This window comes from Mytilus californianus, unplaced genomic scaffold, assembly GCF_021869535.1.
Source record: "Mytilus californianus isolate M0D057914Y unplaced genomic scaffold, xbMytCali1.0.p SCAF_2, whole genome shotgun sequence".
NCBI classification, from domain to species: Eukaryota; Metazoa; Mollusca; class Bivalvia; order Mytilida; family Mytilidae; genus Mytilus; species Mytilus californianus.
Window position 1 is genome coordinate 129,423,100 of NW_026262668.1, and position 25,168 is coordinate 129,448,267.

The 25,168-nt window shown below is 36.0% G+C and overlaps 1 protein-coding gene across 2 annotated transcripts in view; it reads left to right on the forward strand.

Moving 5' to 3' along the window:
* Positions 1 to 22,473, forward strand: part of LOC127731012 (uncharacterized) — a 34,119-nt gene extending 11,646 nt beyond the window's left edge. Inside the window, exons 4-7 of one of the 2 annotated variants that reach the window (XM_052239727.1) lie at positions 14,342 to 14,425; positions 15,201 to 15,401; positions 18,633 to 18,723; positions 22,297 to 22,473. In XM_052239727.1, coding sequence (XP_052095687.1) covers positions 14,342 to 14,425; positions 15,201 to 15,401; positions 18,633 to 18,723; positions 22,297 to 22,303 — 383 coding nt within the window. In that variant the 3' untranslated portion in view covers positions 22,304 to 22,473. The remainder of the gene's footprint in view (positions 1 to 14,341; positions 14,426 to 15,200; positions 15,402 to 18,632; positions 18,724 to 22,296) is intronic. The other variant, XM_052239728.1, reaches the window with a different exon arrangement.
* Positions 22,474 to 25,168: the final 2,695 nt, after the last annotated feature.

A 25,168-nucleotide genomic window follows, 5' to 3' on the forward strand; every position in this document is an offset into this window, starting at 1 on the left:
AGTTACGAGATAACTATCACGTAATTACGAGATAATTATCTCGTAATTACGAGATCATCATCACGTAATTACGAAATAATCATTTTTTTATCTCGTAATTACGAGATAATCATCGCGTGATTACGAGAAAACTATCGCGTAATTACGAGATAATCATTTTCTTATCGCGTAATTACGAGATAATCATTTTTATACGCCCGTTTACGGGAAGTATTATGGTATACCATTGTCCGTCTGTCCGTCTGTCCGTCCGTCGTCAACATGTCGGACATTAACTCAAAAACGCTTTAACTAATTTGCATAAAACTTTGGTGAATTGTTTATGTCTATTGATGTGAGCTCCCTTTCGTTTTTTATAAATTTTAGATTTTTACGTTTCCGAGTTATGGGGTTTTATTCATAAAAAAGGGGGATTTTCCAGTTTTCGGACAAAAAATAAAAAATGCTTTCAGCAGTTCTTATAAACTTTGGTGAATTGTTTATATCTATTGATATAAGCTCTGTTTAGAATTTTATAAATTTTTCATTTATCATTTCTGAGTTATTGGGTTTTATTCATTAAAAAAAGGGAGATTTTCCAGTTTTCGGACAATAACTCAAGAATGCTTTCACCAACTTGCAAGAAATTGTGGTGAATTGTTTATATATATTGACATGAGCTCCCTTTCGATTTTTATATATTTTAGATTTTACGTTTCCGAGTTACAGGGTTTTATTCATAAAAAATTGAGATTTTCCAGTTTTCGGACAAAAAATAAAAATGCTTTCAGCAGTTCTTATAAAACTTTGGTGAATTGTTTATATCTATTGATGTAAGCTCTGTTTAGAATTTTATAAATTTTTCATTTATCATTTCTGAGTTATTGGGTTTTATTCATTAAAAAAGGGGTGATTTTCCAGTTTTCGGACAATAACTCAAAAATGCTGTCAGCAATTCTCATGAAACTTTGGTGAATAGTTTATATCTATTGATGTAAGCTCCCTTTACATTTTCATAAATTTCTAATATGACATTGGGAATTAATTGAACTTTATTTGTTTATAGTCTGACAACATATTTACTTAGTATTGCGCAACAGCACAGTGTATTGCACAACAGCAAGAAATCTTTAATTGAATATAAATTCAATTCATATAACCAATTTCAAGTTCTTTGACTACATTTATTCAGAAACCTATAATATGTCAAATATTTAATTACAATCCAAATTCAGACCTGTATCAAGCTTGAATATTGTGTCCATTTTTGCCCCAACTGTTCAGGGTTGGACCTCTGCGGGCGTATCCAGCTGCGCTCAGGTAAGGTACCCACAAATGCGCCTAGTAGAATATACAATGAATAATGTACAATGTAATGGTATAAACGGACTAGAAGGCATTAATAATGTGTCAGCAACCTTTTATTTACTGTGTAAATTCTTATTTACCAATGTTTTACTTTTAGTTGTGTTTTGCTGTCTCATTTACAGATCTGATTGACTAGAATTCTTTTATATATTAATGTTTATTAAGTGTTCATCTTTGTACCTTTGTTATTCCACCGATTAAGTTGAAAAAGGAAAGGTTTATACACTCACCAAACTTGTTTAATCCCGACAATTGTTATTGTGCCCATCCAAAGTCAATAACATCGAGAGCTGATAATGTGCCTATCTCATGTAAAAACAATCAAAACATCGTAAGTTATTAATTTGCCTTTCTCGAGTCTGTTAATGTGTCTCCCCAAAGTCTGTTAATGTGTCTCCCCAAAGTCTGTTAATGTGCCTTAGCCAAGTCAATAACATAGTCAGTTAATAATGGGCCTATACGAAGTCAAGAAAAGAAAGTTAGTAATGGGCCTATTCAAAATCAAGAGCATAGTCAGTTGGTAGTAGACCTATTTCAAGTTAAAAACATAGTCAGCTAGTAATGGGCCTTTACCAAGTCAAGAGCATCGTCAGTTAGTAATGTGCCCATACCAAGTCAAGAACATAGTAAGTTAGTAATGGGCATATTCCAAGTCAGATTAGTCAGTAACGGGCCCATACCAAGTCAAGAACAAAGTCAGCTACTAATGTACCTATACCAAGTCAAGAGCATAGTCAGCTAGTAATTGGCCCATTCCAAGTCAAGAACATAGTCAGTTTGTAATGGGCCTACCCTATACGAAGTCAATAACATAGTCAGCTAGTAATGTACATATACCAAGTCAAGAGCATAGACAGCTAGTAATGGGTCTATTCCAAGTCAAGAACATAGTCAGTTAGTAGTGGGTCTATACCAAGTCAAGAACATAGTCTGTTAGTAGTGGGTCTATACCAAGTCAAAAACATCGTCAGTTTGTAATGGGTGAATACCAAGTCAATAACATCGTCAGTTAATAGTGGGTATATACCAAGTCAAGAGCATAGTCAGCTAGTAATGGGCTTATTCCAAGTCAAGAACATAGTCAGCTAGTAAAGGGCCTATACCAAGTCAAGAACATAGTCAGTTTGAAATGGGCCTATACCAAATCAATAACATCGTCAGTTAATAGTGGGTATATACCAAGTCAATAGCATAGTCAGCTAGTAATGGGCCTATTCCAAGTCAAGAACATAATTAGCTAGAAATGGGCCTACACCAAGTCAAGAACATAAAATTGAGAATGGAAATGGGGAATGTGTCAAAGAGACAACAACCCGACCAAAGAGCAGAAAACAGCCAAGGCCAACAATGGGTCTCCAACACAGCGAGAAAATTCCGCACCCGGAGGTGGGCTTCAGCTGGCCCCTAAACAAAAATGTGTACTAGTTCAATGAAAATGGACGTCACACTAAACTTCAAAACATATAAATGAACTAAAATTAAAAAACATACAAGACTAACAAAGGCCAGAGGCTCCTGACTTGGGACAGGAGCAAAAAGGCGGCGGGGTTAAACATGTTTTGTGAGATCTCAACCCTCCACCTATACCTCTAGCCAATTTAGAATAAACAAACACACAGCAATACGCACAGTGAAACTCAGTTTAAAAGAAGTCCGAGTCCAATGTCAGAATAGGTAACAAAAGAAATTAAGCAAAATGACAATGATACATAAATTAACAAAGGACTACTAGCAGTTACTAACATTCCAGCTCCAGACCTCAATGAAACTGATTGAAAGATTATGTCTTCATCATATGAAAACCAAGCACAATCCATCCCGTTAGGGGTTTAGTATCATAACATCATAAAATATATGAGAAGAACATAACCCGTATCATGCCAACAACTGGTTTTAGAATAAATGTGTTTATTTCCGATTGAAAGACCCTATGAGTGAATCAATATTAATATTTTTGTGCTTTGTATAGAATATTACCATAAAAGATTGGATGTGAAATACCTGAACGTATAAGATGTCTGCATGTTGATTTATATTTACGAATGATGCATTGTCAGTTTGTAATTGGCCTATACCAAGTCAATAACATCGTCAGTTAGTAGTGGGTCTATACCAAGTAAAAAACATAGTCAGCTATTAATGGGCCTTTACCAGTCAAGAGAATCGTCAGTTAGTAATGTGCCCATACCAAGTCAGGAACATAGTCAGTTAGTAATGGGCCTATTCAAAGTCAAGAGCATAGTCAGTTGGTAGTGGACCTATTTCAAGTTAAAAACATAGTCAGCTAGTAATGGGCCTTTACCAAGTCAAGAGCATCGTCAGTTAGTAATGTGCCCATACCAAGTCAAGAACATAGTAAGTTAGTAATGGGCATATTCCAAGTCAGATTAGTCAGTAACGGGCCCATACCAAGTCAAGAACAAAGTCAGCTACTAATGTACCTATACCAAGTCAAGAGCATAGTCAGCTAGTAATTGGCCCATTCCAAGTCAAGAACATAGTCAGTTTGTAATGGGCCTACCCTATACGAAGTCAATAACATAGTCAGCTAGTAATGTACATATACCAAGTCAAGAGCATAGACAGCTAGCAATGGGTCTATTCCAAGTCAAGAACATAGTCAGTTAGTAGTGGGTCTATACCAAGTCAAGAACATAGTCTGTTAGTAGTTGGTCTATACCAAGTCAAAAACATCGTCAGTTTGTAATGGGTGAATACCAAGTCAATAACATCGTCAGTTAATAGTGGGTATATACCAAGTCAAGAGCATAGTCAGCTAGTAATGGGCCTATTCCAAGTCAAGAACATAGTCCGCTAGTAAAGGGCCTATACCAAGTCAAGAACATAGTCAGTTTGAAATGGGCCTATACCAAATCAATAACATCGTCAGTTAATAGGGGGTATATACCAAGTCAATAGCATAGTCAGCTAGTAATGGGCCTATTCCAAGTCAAGAACATAATCAGCTAGAAATGGGCCTAAACCAAGTCAAGAACATAAAATTGAGAATGGAAATGGGGAATGTGTCAAAGAGACAACAACCCGACCAAAGAGCAGAAAACAGCCACGGCCAACAATGGGTCTTCAACACAGCGAGAAAATTCCGCACCCGGAGGTGGGCTTCAGCTGGCCCCTAAACAAAAATGTGTACTAGTTCAATGAAAATGGACGTCACACTAAACTTCAAAACATATAAATGAACTAAAATTAAAAAACATACAAGACTAACAAAGGCCAGAGGCTCCTGACTTGGGACAGGAGCAAAAAGGCGGCGGGGTTAAACATGTTTTGTGAGATCTCAACCCTCCACCTATACCTCTAGCCAATTTAGAATAAACAAACACACAGCAATACGCACAGTGAAACTCAGTTTAAAAGAAGTCCGAGTCCAATGTCAGAATAGGTAACAAAAGAAATTAAGCAAAATGACAATGATACATAAATTAACAAAGGATTACTAGCAGTTACTAACATTCCAGCTCCAGACCTCAATGAAACTGATTGAAAGATTATGTCTTCATCATATGAAAACCAAGCACAATCCCTCCCGTTAGGGGTTTAGTATCATAACATCATAAAATATATGAGAAGAACATAACCCGTATCATGCCAACAACTGGTTTTAGAATAAATGTGTTTATTTCCGATTGAAAGACCCTATGAGTGAATCAATATTAATATTTTTGTGCTTTGTATAGAATATTACCATAAAAGATTGGATGTGAAATACCTGAACGTATAAGATGTCTGCATGTTGATTTATATTTACGAATGATGCATTGTCAGTTTGTAATTGGCCTATACCAAGTCAATAACATCGACAGTTAGTAGTGGGTCTATACCAAGTAAAAACATAGTCAGCTATTAATGGGCCTTTACCAGTCAAGAGAATCGTCAGTTAGTAATGTGCCCATACCAAGTCAGGAACATAGTCAGTTAGTAATGGGCATATTCCAAGTCAGGAATATAGTAAGTAATGGGCATATACCAAGTCAAGAACATAGTCAGCTAATAATGTACTTATAGCATGTAAAGAGCATAGTCAGCTAGTATTGTGCATATTTCAAGTCAAGGACAAAGTCAGTTAGTATGAGCCGCAAATCAAGAGCATCGTCAGTTAGCCATGTGCCCATACAAAGTCAAGAACATAGTCAATTAGAAATGGGCCTATTCCCAGTCAGGAACATAGTCTGTTAGTAATACCAAGTCAATAACATAGTCAGTTATCAATGTGCCTATCCCAATTCAAGAACATTGTCACTTGTAAATGTATACCCATCAAATGAAAAGAACACCGTCAGTTAGTAATATGCCTATGTCAAGTCTGTTAATGTACCTATCAAAAGACTGATAATGTTATTGTCCAAAGTCTGTTAATGTGATCATCCCACGTCTGTTGATGTACCTTTTCCAAGTCTGGTAATGTAAATATCTCATCGTCAGTTGTTGATGTGCCTATCGCAAGTTAGGAACGTCATTTGTAAATATGCCACCCATCGTCAGGAACATCGCAGTTGTTAATGAACCTTTTTTCAAGTCTGTGAATGTGCCTGGTCAAAGTCTGTAAATGTTCCTATCCAAAAATTGATGATATGTCTATCCAAAGTGTGCTAATGTACCTATCCCAAGTTTGTTAATGGACCCATCCCAAGCCAAGAACATCGTCAGTCAGTAATCTGTCTATTCCTTATCAGGAATATCGTCAGTTAGTAATCTGCCTTTTCCAAATCAAGAACATCGTCAGTTAATAATGTGCCCATTCCAAGTCAAGAACATCGTCAGTTAATAATGTGCATATCGCAAGTCAAGAACCTCGTCAGTTTTTAATGTGCCCATTCCAATTCTGTCAATGCACATATCGCAAGTCTGATAATGTTCCTATCGAAAGTTTGTTAATGTGTTATCCCAAAGTCTGTTTATGCACCTTTCCTCATTCAAGTGCGTCTTCATTTATATATGTGCCTATTCCAATTCTGTTGATGCGCATATCCCAAAGTCTGTTAATGTTCCTATCAAAAGTCTGTAAATATGTCTAACCCAAGTCTGTTAATAAATCTATGTAAGGTCTGTGTACGGTACCTTTCCCAAATTCAAGAACATCGTCAGTAGTGTATATGCCTCCGAAAGTCTGTTAATGTACCTATCCCAAGTCATGAACATCGCTATTTAGTAATGAGCCTATTTCTAGCCAAGAACACATCAGTTGTTATTATGCATGTGTCAAGTCTGTTAATGTGTCTATCCAAAGTTCGTTAATGTGTTTATCCAAAGTATGTTAACGTGCCTATCCCAAGTCTATTAATGTGCTTATCCCAAGTCTATGTATGTACTTATCCAAAGTCTGTCAATATGCCCATCCCAGGTCTGTCAATGTACCTATCGCAGTTCTGTTAAATCCCAAGTCTGTTAATGTACCTATCCCAAGTTTGTTAATGTACCCATCCCAAGTCTATTAATGGACGTATCTCAAGTCAAGAACGTTGCCGATTGTGCATATGACAATCACTCACATGAATGGAAAAAGAAATGTCTTACGCTGAACATGTTTTATATGTTATACCTCAAAATTCCGACAAAATATTATCATGGCGTATGTAACGGGTTATGAAGAAGTGATGGAAATGTCATATTTTTGTCAGATATTGTTGTTTGAGAATATTTAGAACGACCTCACGAAAAGCTTTATAGTGAGCCAATAATTCAATGTGATTTAGTAGTAATTATACTATCAGTGACAATATGTGTAAGACAACTGTCTTTATTTTGATGCTGTCTTAGAATTAGTTTATTGATAAATCTTCTTTCTTGCGTGTTATACAAATGATTATATATGTTTTACCGTAGCATTCTGAACTCAGTTGGAAATGTTTGACACTCCAAAAACTATAGCATGTCAATGTGTCAGAGCACATCTCCTTTTATCCGTATCAGTATATAGTCTAATAATATGGAGTAAGTGTTTACCACACGTGTTACTGGGATAACCTTCATCAGGTACGCTTGTGATCAGTTTTGTGGAAAACCAAAATATATAACATTCGATCGCATACAAACTATAAGGATCTACATTGTCTAAGCTATCTTTACCCGAGAGACTTGCAACCTTATTTTAGCAGAATTTAATTCTTTTCTGAACTGGAAATACAGAGAAACTTCTTCATTTGAAGCATGTAAATATCGGTGCTCGACAGTTTTGAAAAGCAAGTACATCAGCCATCTGGGAGCATTAAAGGCAAAGGAACATAAATAGGACACCAAAACTGTTAAGTTAACCTTGTCCGAGCTGTACTTCTGGTCGGCTGTTGCTATAGTTATACATTGTTACATTTATCACAGTAGCAAATCACTTTCCTATAATAGCTAAAATTTCTTGGCGATTTTATTGTTAGAATTGAGAATGGGAACGGGGAATGTGACAAAGAGACAACAATCCGACCAAAGAGCAGAAAACAGCCCAAGGCCACAATGGGTCTTCAACGCAGCGAGAAAATCCCTCACCCGTATGCGGGCTTCAGCTTGCCCCTAAACAATAATGTATACTATGTTCAGCGAAATGTTCACAATTAACCGTACTTGGAGGCACGCTTTGTTTGAATTCTGTGGGTTTATCCTCGATTTTGTGTAGCTTATTTTGGTTTACCCTCGGTTTTAGTGTGAATTATGTTGTTTACACTCGGTTTTTGTGGGACTTATGTCTTTTACACTCTGTTTTTGTGTGGGTGTAACCCCAAGTTTAATGTGACTTATGTTGATTTACCCTCGGGTTTGTGGGTCTTGCGTTGGTTTTCCTTCGGTTTTGTGGTTGGTTTATCCTCAGGTTTTGTATGATTTATGTTGGTATACCCTTCTTTTTTGTGTGTAATTTAAATGTTTTTTTACCCTCGGTTTTTATAAAACTCATGTTGGTTTACACTCGGTTTTTGTGTGGGTTTCTCTCGGGTTTTGTGCGATTTATGCTGGTTTACTCTCGGTTTTTTATTACTATTAGAACATAGTCAGCTAGTAATGGGCCTTTACCAGTCAAGAGAATCGTCAGTTAGTAATGTGCCCATACCAAGTCAAGAACATAGTCAGTAATGGGCATATTCCAAGTCAGGAATATAGTCAGTAATGGGCATATACCAAGTCAAGAACATAGTCAGCTAGTAATGTACCTATACCAAGTAAAGAGCATAGTCAGCTAGTATTGGGCATATTTCAAGTCAAGAACATAGTCAGTTAGTATGAGCCTATAACAAATCAAGGGCATCGTCAGTTATAGTTATGTGCCCATACCAAGTCAAGAACATAGTCAATTAGAAATGGGCCTATTCCCAGTCAGGAACATAGTATGTCAGTAATACCAAGTCAATAACATATTCAGTTATCAATGTGCCTATCGCAAGTCAAGAACATCGTCAGTTATTAATGTGCCTATTCCACCGTGTATCATCGGTACAGCGGATATAGGTACTAACCAAGCGGTCGTGATCGATTTTTCTTCTGACACGGTATGAAAATCTTTGTTTTGTTTACATAATATCAATGTATACTTCAATCTAAACATAATTGTTGTTTTAAGAAATGATTTGGTCGTAGGTTGGTGATTAGAGAAGTCTTCATTATTTCCCAAAATAAGAACGCTTACTAAAAACATGTGCAAATACTTGTCAAAGAAGTTGGCGCTCGTTTCATCCGATATGATTCTATATTCATTGCAAATCTTTTTTTGATAGAAGGCCACTGTGTGTGCGTAATAAGTATAGCTGTTTCAATAATTGCCATTGAAATCTTTCATACATATGTTATTTTTCGATATTTTATTCCGAAAAGAAGCGTTGTGTACGGTGCATAGCTGACCACATAAATCCTTCTGTACGGTGCATAGTTAAATTAATGTACGGTATATAGCTTTACACGCTTCGAAGTACCTATAAAGCTATATCCGCTGTACCAATGATACACGGTGTATTCTAATAATGTTACTGCACCTATCCCAAGTCTGTTAGTGCACCTATCCCATGTATGATAATGTGCATTTCCCAATTCAAAAGCATTGTCAGTTGTTAAAAAGAGGAGAAAGATACTAAAAGGATATTCAAATTCATAAGTAAAAACCTACTGACAATGCCTTGGAAAAAAATGACGAAAAGACAAACAACAGCTCACAAAACACACATAGTAAACCAAAGACAGAGAAGCGCGTACCACAAGAAACTGGAAGTGATTTCATATGCTCCGGAAGGATATGTGCCTATCCCAATTCAAGAACATTGTCACTTGTTAATGTATACCCATCAAATGAAAAGAACACCGTCAGTTAGTAATATGCCTATGTCAAGTCTGTTAATGTACCTATCAAAAGACTGATAATGTTATTGTCCAAAGTCTGTTAATGTGACCATCCCACGTCTGTTGATGTACCTATTCCAAGTCTGGCAATGTAAATATCTCATCGTCAGTTGTTGATGTGCCTATCGCATGTTAGGAACGTCATTTGTAAATATGCCACCCATAGTCAGGAACATCACAGTTGTTAATGAACCTTTGTCAAGTCTGTGAATGTGCCTGGTCAAAGTCTGTAAATGTTCCTATCCAAAAATTAATGATATGTCTATCCAAAGTGTGCTAATGTACCTATCCCAAGTTTGTTAATGGACCCATCCAAAGCCAAGAAAATCGTCAGCTAGTAATCTGTCTATTCCTTATCAGGAATATCGTCAGTTAGTAATCTGCCTTTTCCAAATCAAGAACATCGTCAGTTAATAATGTGCCCATTCCAAGTCAAGAACATCGTCAGTTAATAATGTGCATATCGCAAGTCAAGAACCTCGTCAGTTTTTAATGTGCCCATTCCAATTCTGTCAATGCACATATCGCAAGTCTGATAATGTTCCTATCGAAAGTCTGTTAATGTGCTTATCCCAAGTCAGTTAATGTATCGATCCAAAGTCTGTTTATGCACCTTTCCTCATTCAAGTGCGTCTTCATTTATATATGTGCCTATTTCAATTCTGTTGATGCGCATATCCCAAAGTCTGTTAATTTTCCTATCAAAAGTCTGTAAATATGTCTAACCCAAGTCTGTTAATAAATCTATATAAGGTCTGTGTATGTACCTTTCCCAAATTCAAGAACATCGTCAGTAATGTATATGCCTCCGAAAGTTTGTTAATGTATCTATCCCAAGTCATGAACATCTTCACTTAGTAATGAGCCTATTTTTAGCAAAGAACACATCTGTTGTTATTATGCATGTGTCAAGTCTGTTAATGTGTCTATCCAAAGTTCGTTAATGTGTTTATCAAAAGTCTGTTAATGTGCATATCCCAAGTCTATTAATGTGCCTATCCCAAGTTTATGTATGTACTTATCCAAAGTCTGTCAATATGCCCATCCCAAGTCTGTTAATGTACCTATCGCAGTTCTGTTAATGCACAAATCCGAAGTCTGTTAATGTACCTATCCCAAGTTTGTTAATGTACCCATCCCAAGTCTATTAATGGACATATCCCAAGTCAAGAACGTTGCCGATTGTGCATATGACAATCACTCACATGAATGGATAAAGAAATGTCTTAGGCTGAACATGTTTTAAATGTTATACCTCAAAATTCCGACAAAATATTATCATGGCGTATGTAACGGGTTATGAAGAAGTGATGGAAATGTCATATTTTTGTCAGATATTGTTGTTTGAGAATATTTAGAACGACCTCACGAAAAGCTTTATAGTGAGCCAATAATTCAACGTGATTTAGTAGTAATTATACTATCAGTGACAATATGTGTAAGACAACTGTCTTTATTTTGATGCTGTCTTAGAATGAGATTGATAAATCTTCTTTCTTGCGTGTTATACAAATGATTATATATGTTTTACCGTAGCATTCTGAACTCAGTTGGAAATGTTTGACACTCCAAAAACTATAGCATGTCAATGTGTCAGAGCATATCTCCTTTTATCCGTATCAGTATATAGTCTAATAATATGGAGTTAGTGTTTACCACACGTGTTATTGGGATAACCTTCATCAGGTACGCTTGTGATCAGTTTTGTGGAAAACCAAAATATATAACATTCGATCGCATACAAACTATAAGGATCTACATTGTCTAAGCTATCTTTACCCGAGAGACTTGCAACCTTATTTTAGCAGAATTTAATTCTTTTCTGAACTGGAAATACAGAGAAGCATGAAAATATCGGTGCTCGACAGTTTTGAAAAGCAAGTACATCAGCCATCTGGGAGCATTAAAGGCAAAGGAACATAAATAGGACACCAAAACTGTTAAGTTAACCTTGTCCGAGCTGTACTACTGGTCGGCTGTTGCTATAGTTATATATTGTTACATTTATCACAGTAGGAAATCAATTTCCTATAATAGCTAAAATTTCTTGGCGATTTTATTGTTAGAATTTAAAATGGAGACGGGGAATGTGTCAAAGAGACAACAATACGACCAAAGAGCAGAAAACAGCCCAAGGCCACAATGGGTCTTCAACGCAGCGAGAAAATCCCGCACCCGTATGCGGGCTTCAGCTAGCCCCTAAACAATAATGTGTACTAGTTCAGCGAAATGTTCGCGATTAACCATACTTGGAGGCACTCTTTGTTTGAATTCTGTGGGTTTATCCTCGATTTTGTGTAGCTTATTTTGGTTTACCCTCGGTTTTAGTGTGAATTATGTTGTTTACACTCGGTTTTGTGGGACATGTCTTTTACTCTCTGTTTTTGTGTGGGTGTAACCCCAAGTTTAATGTGACTTATGTTGATTTACCCTCGGGTTTGTGGGTCTTGCGTTGGTTTTCCTTCGGTTTTGTGGTTGGTTTATCCTCAGGTTTTGTATGATTTATGTTGGTATACCCTTCTTTTTGTGTGTAATTTACATGTTTTTTTACCCTCGGTTTTTATAAAACTCATGTTGGTTTACACTCGGTTTTTGTGTGGGTTTCTCTCGGGTTTTGTGCGATTTATGCTGGTTTACTCTCCTTGGCAGATTTAGCCAACATTTGTGATAACAATGTTGCGCCATCTATCGGTAGATTAAAGTCACGCCCATTCCGAATACATTATTCTTGACCAATGGTAGCACTTGAAATCTTCAATTTGGAGGTAAAAACACGATAGCGTCTAGATTCTACACACTTGGTAAAGCAGGAAACGAAAATATACGTTGACATTCATGCATTTTTGCAAGAAACATACACAGGAACTTCTATTAGTTGATTAAAAACATTCAAATTGTCACTAAATATAGTCGTATGTTTAAAGGAAATCATTACCTTGTGTCTCCGAAATTCTATCTCAATCTGCCAAGGGTGGAGAGGAGGGAAGTGGATCGTAGCCCTTGGCTAGCGAAGATGTCCTTTTTTAGATTTAGACATTTCAATTTCTAAAGGGAAACTCCATACTCAAATTTACGACAAAATTTTCATTCCCTATTGCTAATTTTCCTTTTTTAGACTGCGATGTAACTTTGGCTCCAGCATACGGTGTTTACATATCCCAACTCGTTCGTTATGCCCGTGTGTGTAGTGATGTCATAGAATTTAACGAACGTAATCAATGCATCGCTGGTAAATTATTAAGTCAGGGATTTCGTTACCATAAATTACTTAAAACTTTTACTAAATTCTTTCATAGATACAAAGATTTGATTCGTAAATTTGGCTGTCCCTGTGGAAAACTTATTAAAAACGGTATTTCACATCCTAAATTTTACGGTAATGTTGTACTAAAAGCGCGGAAATCACTATGTGATCCGTGTAAACTCATCGAACCTTTAAACAAACATATTAGTAAAGGTTATCTTATTAATGTTGTAATAATATCTTTGAATGTTGTTTACATTGGCACAAATATCGATTTTGTCATCAACAAATTAAAACATAACTAAATTTATATTCTTTTCGAATGTTTTTTGGGGATGTATAAATATACAATTTTCTATATAGAGATTGCTTTATCTATATATAACATTATACATATTTATTATAAGGTTAAATTCAAACTATCCTACTGCCTGTCGATACTTTTATCTTGGAATTGCACAAGTCATGTCTTCTTTGACTGTCTAGGGCGTAAAAATACTAAATCCCTGGGATGTGTTTTGATGATTTTAGTCTCTGATGCATGATTTTTTATTATTAATTGTTTTTGGCTTTTAACTAGCTTTCAGTAACTGCGAGTACTCTCAAGTCGTACTTTGACCTGTTGACACAATTTATAATATATTTTTGTTATTCAATGTTTACTTATTTTGTGTTATATCTCGTCTCGCTATTTTTAATATGTACCACCTTTGATAGGTATTTAGTATTACGATAAATTTTCACTTCTGTTCTCGTACTATGAACAACAAATTTATTTATTTTGTAAAAAAATATTTCCGTACTCCTAGCAACAAAATTATTATATTTAAATTTACCTGTGTACGTTGTTTTATTTAACGCCATTTTGTCTAAGGTTATAGTTGTCTTTTTGACATTGTTTTACATCCCCCCTTTTTTATTTAATATTGTATTTATGTTGTGTTATAGATCAAATTTATTCGTTCAGTTTATGTTTATTTGTTTTTGTTCATATGTCTTTTTGATTGAGTGCATCTGTCCTAAGTCAGGAACCTGTTGTTCTGTGGTTGTCGTTTGTTGATGAGGTTCTTAAGTTTTTCTCGTTTCTCGTTTTTTACATAGATTAGACCGTTGGTTTTCCTGTTTGGATTGTTTTACACTAGTCATTTTGGGGCCTGTTCGGTGTGAGCCAAGGCTCCGTGTTGAAGGCCGTACTTTGACCTATAATTGTTTACTTTTTACACATTGTGACTTGGATGGAGAGTTGTCTCATTGGCACTCATACCACATCTTCTTATTTCTATATAAGTCTGAAATATATTCTGCTGAAAATGCGCAAAATATATGAAATCGATGAAACTGCATGGTCAGTTTGAATCAAATTTGGGAGAATTTTTTTTTTAATAATGAAACACTCTAGCCTTATTTTACTTTTTTCAGTTTGTACTGACTGTAGTGTTGATCAAGTAGATGAAAGATTCATTGTTACGCCCTACCAGTATGTAAAACCTCTCCGGCGAAAAAGTAAGTATAATGGATAGTTGTTAGCTTCTATGTCATTTGGTCTCTGGTGGAGAGTTGTCTCATTGGTAATCATACCACATCTTCTTAATTTTATATTTTAAATCTACACTCTACTATGAATATGATCATTCTGTGACAGTTTGATCCGTTAAACATCTTTATAGAATTGTTAATAGTTTATACCGTGTACCAACTTTTTTTAACCAACCACGATTTTTGTGAAGTTTATGTATCCAGTTTAAAGATGGGAGATTTTCTTCGTCTTTTGTTTTTATGTTAATACCGAAGGAAAAAAGGACGGAGTTGAGATTTTCCAAAATCTCATTTGTTTAGAATTATGGCTGTAGGGGTGTATGCTGGATTCCCAGTTTTGCTGCGAATTCCAAGTTCTTTAGTGAGACATTGAAAAGAATTGTTTTTGTTTTTTTTGCATATTAAAACAATATTGTATGAGGCTTTGTTTGCTGGAACAACTTCATGTTTGTCGTGAAGAGAGGATAAAGTATCCACAACTTCGGGCTTCTTGAAAGGGTCAGAAACCCGTCAGCTCATTGTAGATTTTGAATGCGCTTCGGAATACGAGACCGAACAGATTTGATCCATTCAGATAAAGTGTCCAATTTTATTTCATCTGCTCGCGAACAGCACAGATTCAACCAAAATGCTGGGTTGAGCTCGGATACTCCAGGATAAGCTAATATATTCTTCCAAGAATAAACAAAATAATTCAGAGTTCTCTTAGAAATTTTTCAATAACATCGACTTGTAATTTTAGGAAAAACTAGAATGATGGATGTGAAAATGATACGTTGGTCAGAATCGTCATCTTGGCTAGCATTTAATGTAATTGAAGCTGCAAGGGACTGGCTGTCAGAATCAAAGAAAAATAATGGAGTTTCAATCAAAATACAGTCCATGATGGGAGTTATTAATATAACAGAAGTGTTCAGTCCAAATGATTGTGCCGCACATACAGGTAATCTGTCTATACCAGAAGTTTTCAGTTCAAATGATAGTGCCGCACATACAGGTAATCTTTGTAACAGAAGTGTTCAGTCCAAATACAGGTAATCTATGTAACAGAAGTGTTCAGTCCAAATGATTGTGTCGCACATAAGGTAATCTCTATAACAGAAGTGTTCAGTCCAAATGATTGTGCCGCACATACCGGTAATCTATATGTAACACTCCCAAACGTGTCCATCCCCCCAAACGTGTCCGATTCCCCCAAACGTGTCTATTTCCCCCAAACGTGTCCTTAAAAATTGATATCGCCCAAACGTGTCCGATAATTGTTATTCGCCAAAACGTGTCCACTTTAAAACGCCTGAACGTCTCAAAACTTTAAGCGCTATTATGTTCTCAGTGACGTCTATATAACATTCTAATGCAATTTTTATGTAACCACTTTTTTCATTGGCTAAAAGTTGCCGTCAAATCCACAGTTGACCAGTCGTAACTAAGGAGGGACCCGCCATTTTGAATTGATTGAATCAACAAATGTTCGATTTCTACAATATAATCGCAAATTAAATAACACCAACCTCAAAATTGCCGTTTTAATGTGATTTCATCCAAATTTGAATCGTAGAGGTAACGTAATAACCTCCAGTTTGTAAGTTTTCATTTGTATGACGTCACGTTTAGCCATAACGTCTTTGTGCAAAAATCATTCATAAAGTTTCGCGGATTTTTTTTTTATTTTTTCAAGCTCTAACGTATTATTTCTTTTTGTAATGCATTAGAATCGGAATAACAGTACTGTAGTTGACGAGTTGCCACCGTCAATTTTGATTTGACGGTCGCAAATTGACGTTTTACTGTCTCCGCTACGCGTCGCCAGTAAAACTGCATTTGCGACCGTCAAATCGCCAATTGACAGTGGCAACTCTTCAACTACAGTACTGTTATTCCTTAATTTATAGCAATTCTATAACAGGGGACATTGAAGATGTCAGGTCTTTGTTGGATCCAAAATAAGATCAATAAGACTATTTAGAGCGAACATAAGCATTACTTTAGTACAGTTAAATTAATCGTATACTCAGTAAATTATTTTGTACTAATAAACTGAGGTGATGCCTTACTATATTAATCATGTATGAGGATATTGCACGGTCGGCTTCCTGCAGATGTGTTTTCCAAATGTTTTTATTCAACAGTTCTGAATTTGTAATAGCTCTTGTTATTCAAGTTTTATATTATAAAATTTTGGGTTTCGAACATTAAATAAAGACACACAACCAAGAGACATTACGTACAGTGGCAAATAGTTCATGCTTTATTTTTTTCGGGACTTCAGTATGACACTCCTTCATTCCCCCTTATATGATAGCTGCCGTTTGAAATTAAAGTTGAGGAAATTCTAACTACCACTAGAAAATAAGGTAATATGTATAGGGACAAAAATGTTGCCTTGCAGCATACCACCGACGGCACCCTGAAAGAGTTGTTACAAGGATTTTAATGTGCAGAGAGTAGGCATTCTCCCTACAGGAGGTATCTGATTTAATATCCACATTATAACATGACGTTGCTGCGTACTTTTAGATCCCGAACGGAGGCCCCACTTTGGCATGGGGTATACTGTTAGTTTGATAAAGACCTAAAAGACTATATTTAAATTTGCCATGAAATAGTAAAAGGAGTAGACGTCAATGATAGAGTAATAACCAAATAACGGGAGACACGTTATGGGCGTTTTTATGATATGGACACGATTGAGCTTTCAGAGAAATGAAAAATTAAGGCTTCATATGGACACGTTTGTGAGATTGGACACGTTTGGGCGTTTTATAAAAATGGACACGATTAGGCGTTTATAAAGATGACACGCTTTAGCGCACTTTCACAACTACACTTGTTTTGGAGTTCAGTGACGTTATATGGACACGTTTGGGGGAATCGGGCACCTTTGGGGGATGGACACGTTTCTGAGTGTGTTCAGTCCAAATGATTGTCCCGCACATACAGGTAATCCATGTAACAGAAGTGTTCAGTTCAAATGAGTGTGTTCCGTCCAAATAATTGTGCCGCACATACAGGTAATCTATATAACAGAAGCGTTCAGTCCAAATGATTGTGTCGCACATACAGGTAATCTCTATAACAGAATTGTTCAATCCAAATGATTGTGCCGCACATACAGGTAATCTCTATAACAGAAGTGTTAAGTCCAAATGATTGTGCCGCACATACAGGTAATCTCTATAACAGAAGTGTTCAATCCAAATGATTGTGCCGCACATACAGGTAATCTCTATAACAGAAGTGTTCAGTCCAAATGATTGTGCCGCACATACAGGTAATCTCTATAACAGAAGTGTTCAGTCCAAATGATTGTGCCGCACATACAGGTAATCTCTATAACAGACGTGTTCAGTCCAAATGATTGTGCCGCACATACAGGTAATCTCTATAACAGAAGTGTTCAGTCCAAATGATTGTGCCGCACATACAGGTAATCTAAGCTAATTACCGCAATTCCCTATCAAAGGGAAATCCTTGTGTCGGATAGTTGTCTAATTTCCAATCATACCGCATCTTCCAATTTTTTACAAGTGTCAACAAATATGATGAGTCTACTAAACATCTTTAGGCAAATATCTGAACATAAGTTTTGACTCGAGACAAAAAATTTAAAAATCAATTCTACAGGTTTTGCTGACTTTATACAGAGTGGAGTTATCTTTCTTTCAACAAGCTGGTTCTCCTCTCACAAATTGTTTAATGCATGTTGTGTCTATGAATGTGTATGCGTTTGTCTTTTTTCTCTTGTTTGTAATTGATATGTCCTTAATTAGGAAATAAACTATTTGATTTGATAAACATAGTGTTGAAAAAAAACACGTATCTCTTAACCAGAATGTAAGCGATTGACAGCAACCAACGACAACCACTGCATTAAAGGCTTATGACTTTGGACAGATACATAAAGGGTTAATTTTGTTAATTTAGCGTGTCTGAAGAATCAATGTAATGATCAAAGTACAACATGCAGAAGTAGGATGAACAGAAAAAAATGTTGACATATTGAGAATGTGCAGTGGTACAGACATACAAGAAACCGATAGTTAAGTTTAAAGTTATTTACTCGATTTAGTTTGGTGAAGGTTACTATTGATGCATGTGGTCTGCACTTTAATCGATATAACTATTTAATGTTTAAGATCTCATATGCAATGATGCTAATGATTATATTTTCCAGATATTGACTGCAGTATTGTTGATACCCCATTTCATTTCCAAGGCACGCCTAACGCTATCCTGGAAATATTCACCGAGAAAAACATATTCAGGTAGAAACTGGTTGAAATATAGAACCTTTGATGTATTGTTATTTGTTATTTAATCAAACTATTTTAATAAATTATGTTCAAAACTGCCTAACTGAATAAAGTACGTCCTGTCAAAGGATTTGATTTACAGTAATACTAACACAAATAAAAAGAAATTTACAGATATTACATCAATGATACATGTTGGTTTTCCCAGGTTTCGTGTGACTTGCTAGAATGTGGGTTTACCCTCGGATTTTGTTAGATTTATGTTGGTTAACACTCGGTTTTTTGTGACTTATTTTGGTTTACTTCGAGTTAATGTGACTTGTATTGGTTTACCCTCGGTTGTTGTGTTGGTTTACCCTAAAGTTGTGTGTGACTTATGGTTGTTTACCCTCGGGTTTGTGAGACTTGTGTTGGTTTACTCTCGGTTTTTTGTGTGGGTTTAACATCGGGTTTTTTGTGTAATCTATCTTGGTTTACACTCGTTTTTGGTTTGGGTTTACCCTCAGATTTAATGTGACATATGGTGGTTTACCACTGTTTTGTGTATTCTATGTTGGTTTAACCTCGGTTTCTGTGTGGATTTATCTTCGGGTTTGTGTTTTTTATACTGGTTTACCCTCGTGTTTTGTGTACCTCGTGTTTTGTAGTACCCTACACCCCGTAAAAAATACGTCGAATTCCCAAATTTCAATATAAGATTTTTATAAAATGAAAAACACGTTGCTTTCACGTTACACTTTGTGGTCGAATTTCTCTAAAAATTGCCAGATTTGGACAAAGACCGGGGATAAATTCGTTATCTACTTTCATATCCGTAGATATGGATATTTTAACACCCTTCAGTACCCTGTACACCCTTCGGCTTCGCCTCAGGGTGTACTTGGATACTTCAGGGTGTTAAAATATCCATATCTACGGATATGAACGTAGATAACTTATAATATCGCCCAAACGTGTCCGATAATTGTTATTCGCCAAAACGTGACCACTTTAAAACGCCTGAACGTCTCAAAACTTTAAGCGCTATTATGTTCTCAGTGACGTCTATATAACATTTACAGCAATTCCATAACAGGGGACATTGTAGTCAGTGACAAAAAAAAAAATAAAAATTGAAAATAAGTCACTGAGGCCAGGCCTTGCGGTCATAAAACTTTCGAGCATGATTTTCGTACTCAGACTCAGAAATCAACCAATCAAAATCATGGATTTGGTGTTTCGAGCACAAATTTTGTACTCCCAGTACTGAGTAAAGTTTTATGACCGAGAGCCCAGGGCTGGACTAGGGACATTGAAGATGTCGGGTCTTTGTTGGATCCAAAATAAGATCAATAAGACTATTTAGAGCGAACATAAGCATTACTTTAGTACAGTTAAATTAATCGTATACTCAGTAAATTATTTTGTACTAATAAACTGAGGCGATGCCTTACTATATTAATCATGTATGAGGATATTGCACGGCCGGCTTCCTGCAGAGGTGTTTTCCAAATGTTTTTGTTCAACAGTTCTGAATTTGTAATAGCTCTTGTTATTCAAGTTTTATATTATAAAATTTTGGGTTTCGAACATTACATAAAGACACACAACCAAGAGACATTACGTACAGTGGCAAATAGTTCATGCTTTATTTTTTCGGGACTTCAGTATGACACTCCTTCATTCCCCTTATATGATAGCTGCCGTTTGAAATTAAAGTTGAGGAAATTCTAACTACCACTAGAAAATAAGGTAATATGTATAGGGACAAAAATGTTGAAATGCAGCATACCACCGACGGCACCCTGAAAGAGTTGTTACAAGGATTTTAATGTGCAGAGAGTAGGCATTCTCCCTACAGGAGGTATCTGATTTAATATCCACATTATAACATGATGTTGCTGCGTACTTTTAGATCCCGAACGGAGGCCCCACTTTGGCACGGGGTATACTGTTAGTTTGATAAAGACCTAAAAGACTATATTTAAATTTGCCATGAAATAGTAAAAGGAGTAGACGTCAATGATATAATAATAACCAAATAACGGGAGACACGTTTTGGGCGTTTTTATGATATGGACACGATTGAGCTTTCAGAGAAATGAAAAGTTAAGGCTTCGTATGGACACGTTTGTGAGATTGGGCACGTTTGGGCGTTTTATAAAAATGAACACGATTAGGCGTTTATAAAGATGACACGCTTTAGCGCACTTTCACAACTACACTTGTTTTGGAGTTCAGTGACGTTATATGGACACGTTTGGGGGAATCGGACACGTTTGGGGAAATCGGACACGTTTGGGGGATGGACACGTTTCTGAGTGTGTTCAGTCCAAATGATTGTGCCGCACATACAGGTAATCCATGTAACAGAAGTGTCAGTTCAAATGAGTGTGTTCCGTCCAAATAATTGTGCCGCACATACCGGTAATCTATATAACAGAAGCGTTCAGTCCAAATGATTGTGTCGCACATACAGGTAATCTCTATAACAGAATTGTTCAGTCCAAATGATTGTGTCGCACATACAGGTAATCTCTATAACAGAAGCGTTCAATCCAAATGATTGTGCCGCACATACAGGTAATCTCTATAACAGAAGCGTTCAATCCAAATGATTGTGCCGCACATACAGGTAATCTCTATAACAGAAGCGTTCAATCCAAATGATTGTGTCGCACATACAGGTAATCTCTATAACAGAAGTGTTCAATCCAAATGATTGTGTCGCACATACAGGTAATCTCTATAACAGAAGCGTTCAATCCAAATGATTGTGCCGCACATACAGGTAATCTATTAAGCTAATTACCGCAATTCCTTATCAAAGGGAAATCCTTGTGTCGGATAGTTGTCTAATTTCCAATCATACCGCATCTTCCAATTTTTATACAAGTGTCAACAAATATGATGAGTTTACTTAACATCTTTAGGCAAATATCTGAACATAAGTTTTGACTCGAGACAAAAAAATTAAAAATCAATTCTACCGGTTTTGCTGACTTTATACAGAGTAGAGTTATCTTTCTTTCAACAAGCTGGTTCTCCTCTCACAAATTGATTATTTTTTTATTTATAAATTGTATATAATAATGTACAATGCATGTTGTGTCTATGAATGTGTATGCGTTTGTCTTTTTTCTCTTGTTTGTAATTGATATGTCCTTAATTAGAAAATAAACTATTTGATTTGATAAACATAGTGTTGAAAAAAAAACACGTATCTCTTAACCAGAATGTAAGCGATTGACAGCAACCAACGACAACCACTGCATTACAGGCTTATGACTTTGGACAGATACATAAAGGGTTAATTTTGTTAATTTAGCGTGTCTGAAGAATCAATGTAATGATCAGCATAGTACAACATGCAGAAGTAGGATGAACAGAAAAAAATGTTGACATATTGAGAATGTGCAGTGGTACAGACATATGAGAATGTGCAGTGGTACAGACATACAAGAAACCGATAGTTAAGTTTAAAGTTTTTTACTCGATTTAGTTTGGTGAAGGTTACTATTGATGCATGTGGTCTGCACTTTAATCGATATAACTATTTAATGTTTAAGATCTCATATGCAATGATGCTAATGATTATATTTCCAGATATTGACTGCAGTATTGTTGATACCCCATTTCATTTCCAAGGCACGCCTAACGCTATCCTGGAAATATTCACCGAGAAAAACATATTCAGGTAGAAACTGGTTGAAATATAGAACCTTTGATGTATTGTTATTTGTTATTTAATCAAACTATTTTAATAAATTATGTTCAAAACTGCCTAACTGAATAAAGTACGTCCTGTCAAAGGATTTGATTTACGGTAATACTAACACAAATAAAAAGAAATTTACAGATATTACATCAATGATACATAAAAAAGAGAGTACAAATCACCATAAAAGAGGGGCGAAAGATACCAGAGGGACATTCAAACTCATATATCGAAAATAAACTGACAACGCCATGGCTAAAAAAGAAAAAGACAAACAGACAAACAATAGTTCACAAAACACAACATAGAAAACTAAAGACTAAGCAACACGAACCCCAACAAAAACGGGGTGATCTCAGGTGCTCCGGAAGGGTAAGCAGTTCCTGCTCCACATGTGGCACCCGTCGTGTTGCTTATGTTACAAACCCGGTAAATGGTCTAACTCGGTAGGTCACATTCGTGAAAAGGCAACGGGATTGTAGTTACGACATTAGGAACATATCCGCTATCATCTGTGAAACGGATATTCCATAACGGTCAACCAACTCGTGATGGCGTCCGTAAAATTTACGAAGGGATGATTTCAACTTCACCATTTGGAACTATTGGTTTAATAGCTTCCTTGTGAGCAGCAACCCAGTCCCTCTATGAAGGAAATCATGATGGGAAATACAAGCCCTGGAATATCGTATCAATTCGGAGATATATACTCTGTACGCAGGCGCTGCGAGAATGTTGCTACATAGAAATGGAAAGTTCACAATTGGGAAGCTGAAATCATCTCTTTTGTCGTTAAGTTTTGTTTTCAACCGACCCTCATTGTCAATTTCTAGATGTGAGTCAAGATATGAGGCAGACTTAACTGTATCTGTTATATCCTTTATCTCTAGTTCGATGGGATAGATGCGTTCAACATAGTCCCCCAATTTTGAATTATTTAGTGAGAGAACATCATCTATATAGCGGAAAGTAAAGTTAAAGGATACTGCTAACTTCTTTTATTTCTTCCTAAGAAGTTCCTGTATGAAGTCAGCCTCATTAGAATAAAGGAACAAGTCGGCAAGAAGAGGGGAACAGTTGGTTCCCATGGGAATGCCGATAGTTTGTTGAAAAACACTTCCTCCAAACGTAACAAATATGTTGTCAATCAAGAAATCAAGCATCTTGATAATGTCAGTTTCAGAGAATTTTTTTTTTTAATCAGATTGATTTTTTACAAAGTAGGATTTATCCCTCCCTAAGACAATATACTTGTATCTACGTTGGCCATTCTTTTTCATGAAACAAAGCAATACCAACTCTTTCAATTTGTCTTTTAGTTTGGAATTGGGAATACTTGTGTAAAGTGTAGAAAAGTCAAATGTGTTAATACTGTTGCAAGATGAAAGAGTCTTAGATTGTATGTACTTTAAAAGACCTTTGCAATTTTTTAGTATTCACATCTGATTCATGCCACATCTAGAATAGACAGTTTCACAATAGCTTTGAAGCCCGGCTTTGATTGCTGATAAAATTGATGTTAATAATTTAGAAAGAGGTTTCGTGGAGCACTTGGAAGACCCAGCAATATACCGTTGTTTGACAGAACACTTATGTAGTTTAGGTATCCAATACAGTGATGGAAGATCCAGTTCTTCGTCTTTGGTTGAAATTCCAAAGGAACATAGAACAGACCTATGATTATCCAGGATTTCCTCTTTAGTAAGTGTTGTGGGGGTATATGTTGGGTTTCCAAGTGAATTGTCAATACCTAATTCATTTATCAAGCATGGACATTTGTGTGATTATGGATTGTAAAATCACTTTTTGTCAGATAACGCAGTTTGACAACGATACAACGCGCTCAGCATTTAATGTTTTTGTAAGACTCAGAAAGCAAAAATATCCTAAAACAAATCGATCGGCAAACAAAATATTCTATTCGAAGTTTATTCTTCGGACAATTATAACAGAAATACAGTCGAATATCATTCATAATTATTTTTTTTCTTGTTTTTTGTATAATTAAACAGAGAATACCTATTTGTTAATGAGACAGCAACCCAACAGAACATTGAAAATAGATCGCATATCTTAAAGTAAAAACGAAAAGTGTCTTCACCATAAGTCAAGCTCTAAATTAACTTGAATCTAGATAAGTTCCACTGATATTAAATTGGTGACGGCAATCGTTCAAGATGGCGGACACCGAAAACTTTTAGCCACTTTTTCTCGCAATATTTCCCGTTATTTACTATGTAAATAATTTTAAAATAAGAAGATGTGGCATGATTGTAAATGAGACAACTTTCCATTAGAGACCAAATGGCGTAGAAGTTAATGCCTATAGGTCACCGTGACCGCACGGCCGTCAACAATGAGCGAAACTAAACCTCACAGTAGGCTATAAAAGGCCCCGAAATGACAAATGTAAAACCATTCAAACGAGAAAACTACCGGCCGGATTTATATTCAAAACAATTCACCATCACAAATATGATATACGACAACAAACGACAACCACTGAATTGCAGGCTCCTGACTTTGGACAGAAACATACAGAATGTGACAGTTTTTAACATGTTGCCCTCCCCCTAACCTGGACAGTGGTGTAACAACCGAGTATAAGAAAAAACTATAAAAATCAGTTTAAAAGGGCTAAAATCATCAGATTGATACAAACACACACACACACACAAAAACAAAACATAAAAAAGTAACAATTAAGAAGAACACAATAGACACCAAGTACAGATCTGAGAGTACTCACAGTTACGAAAG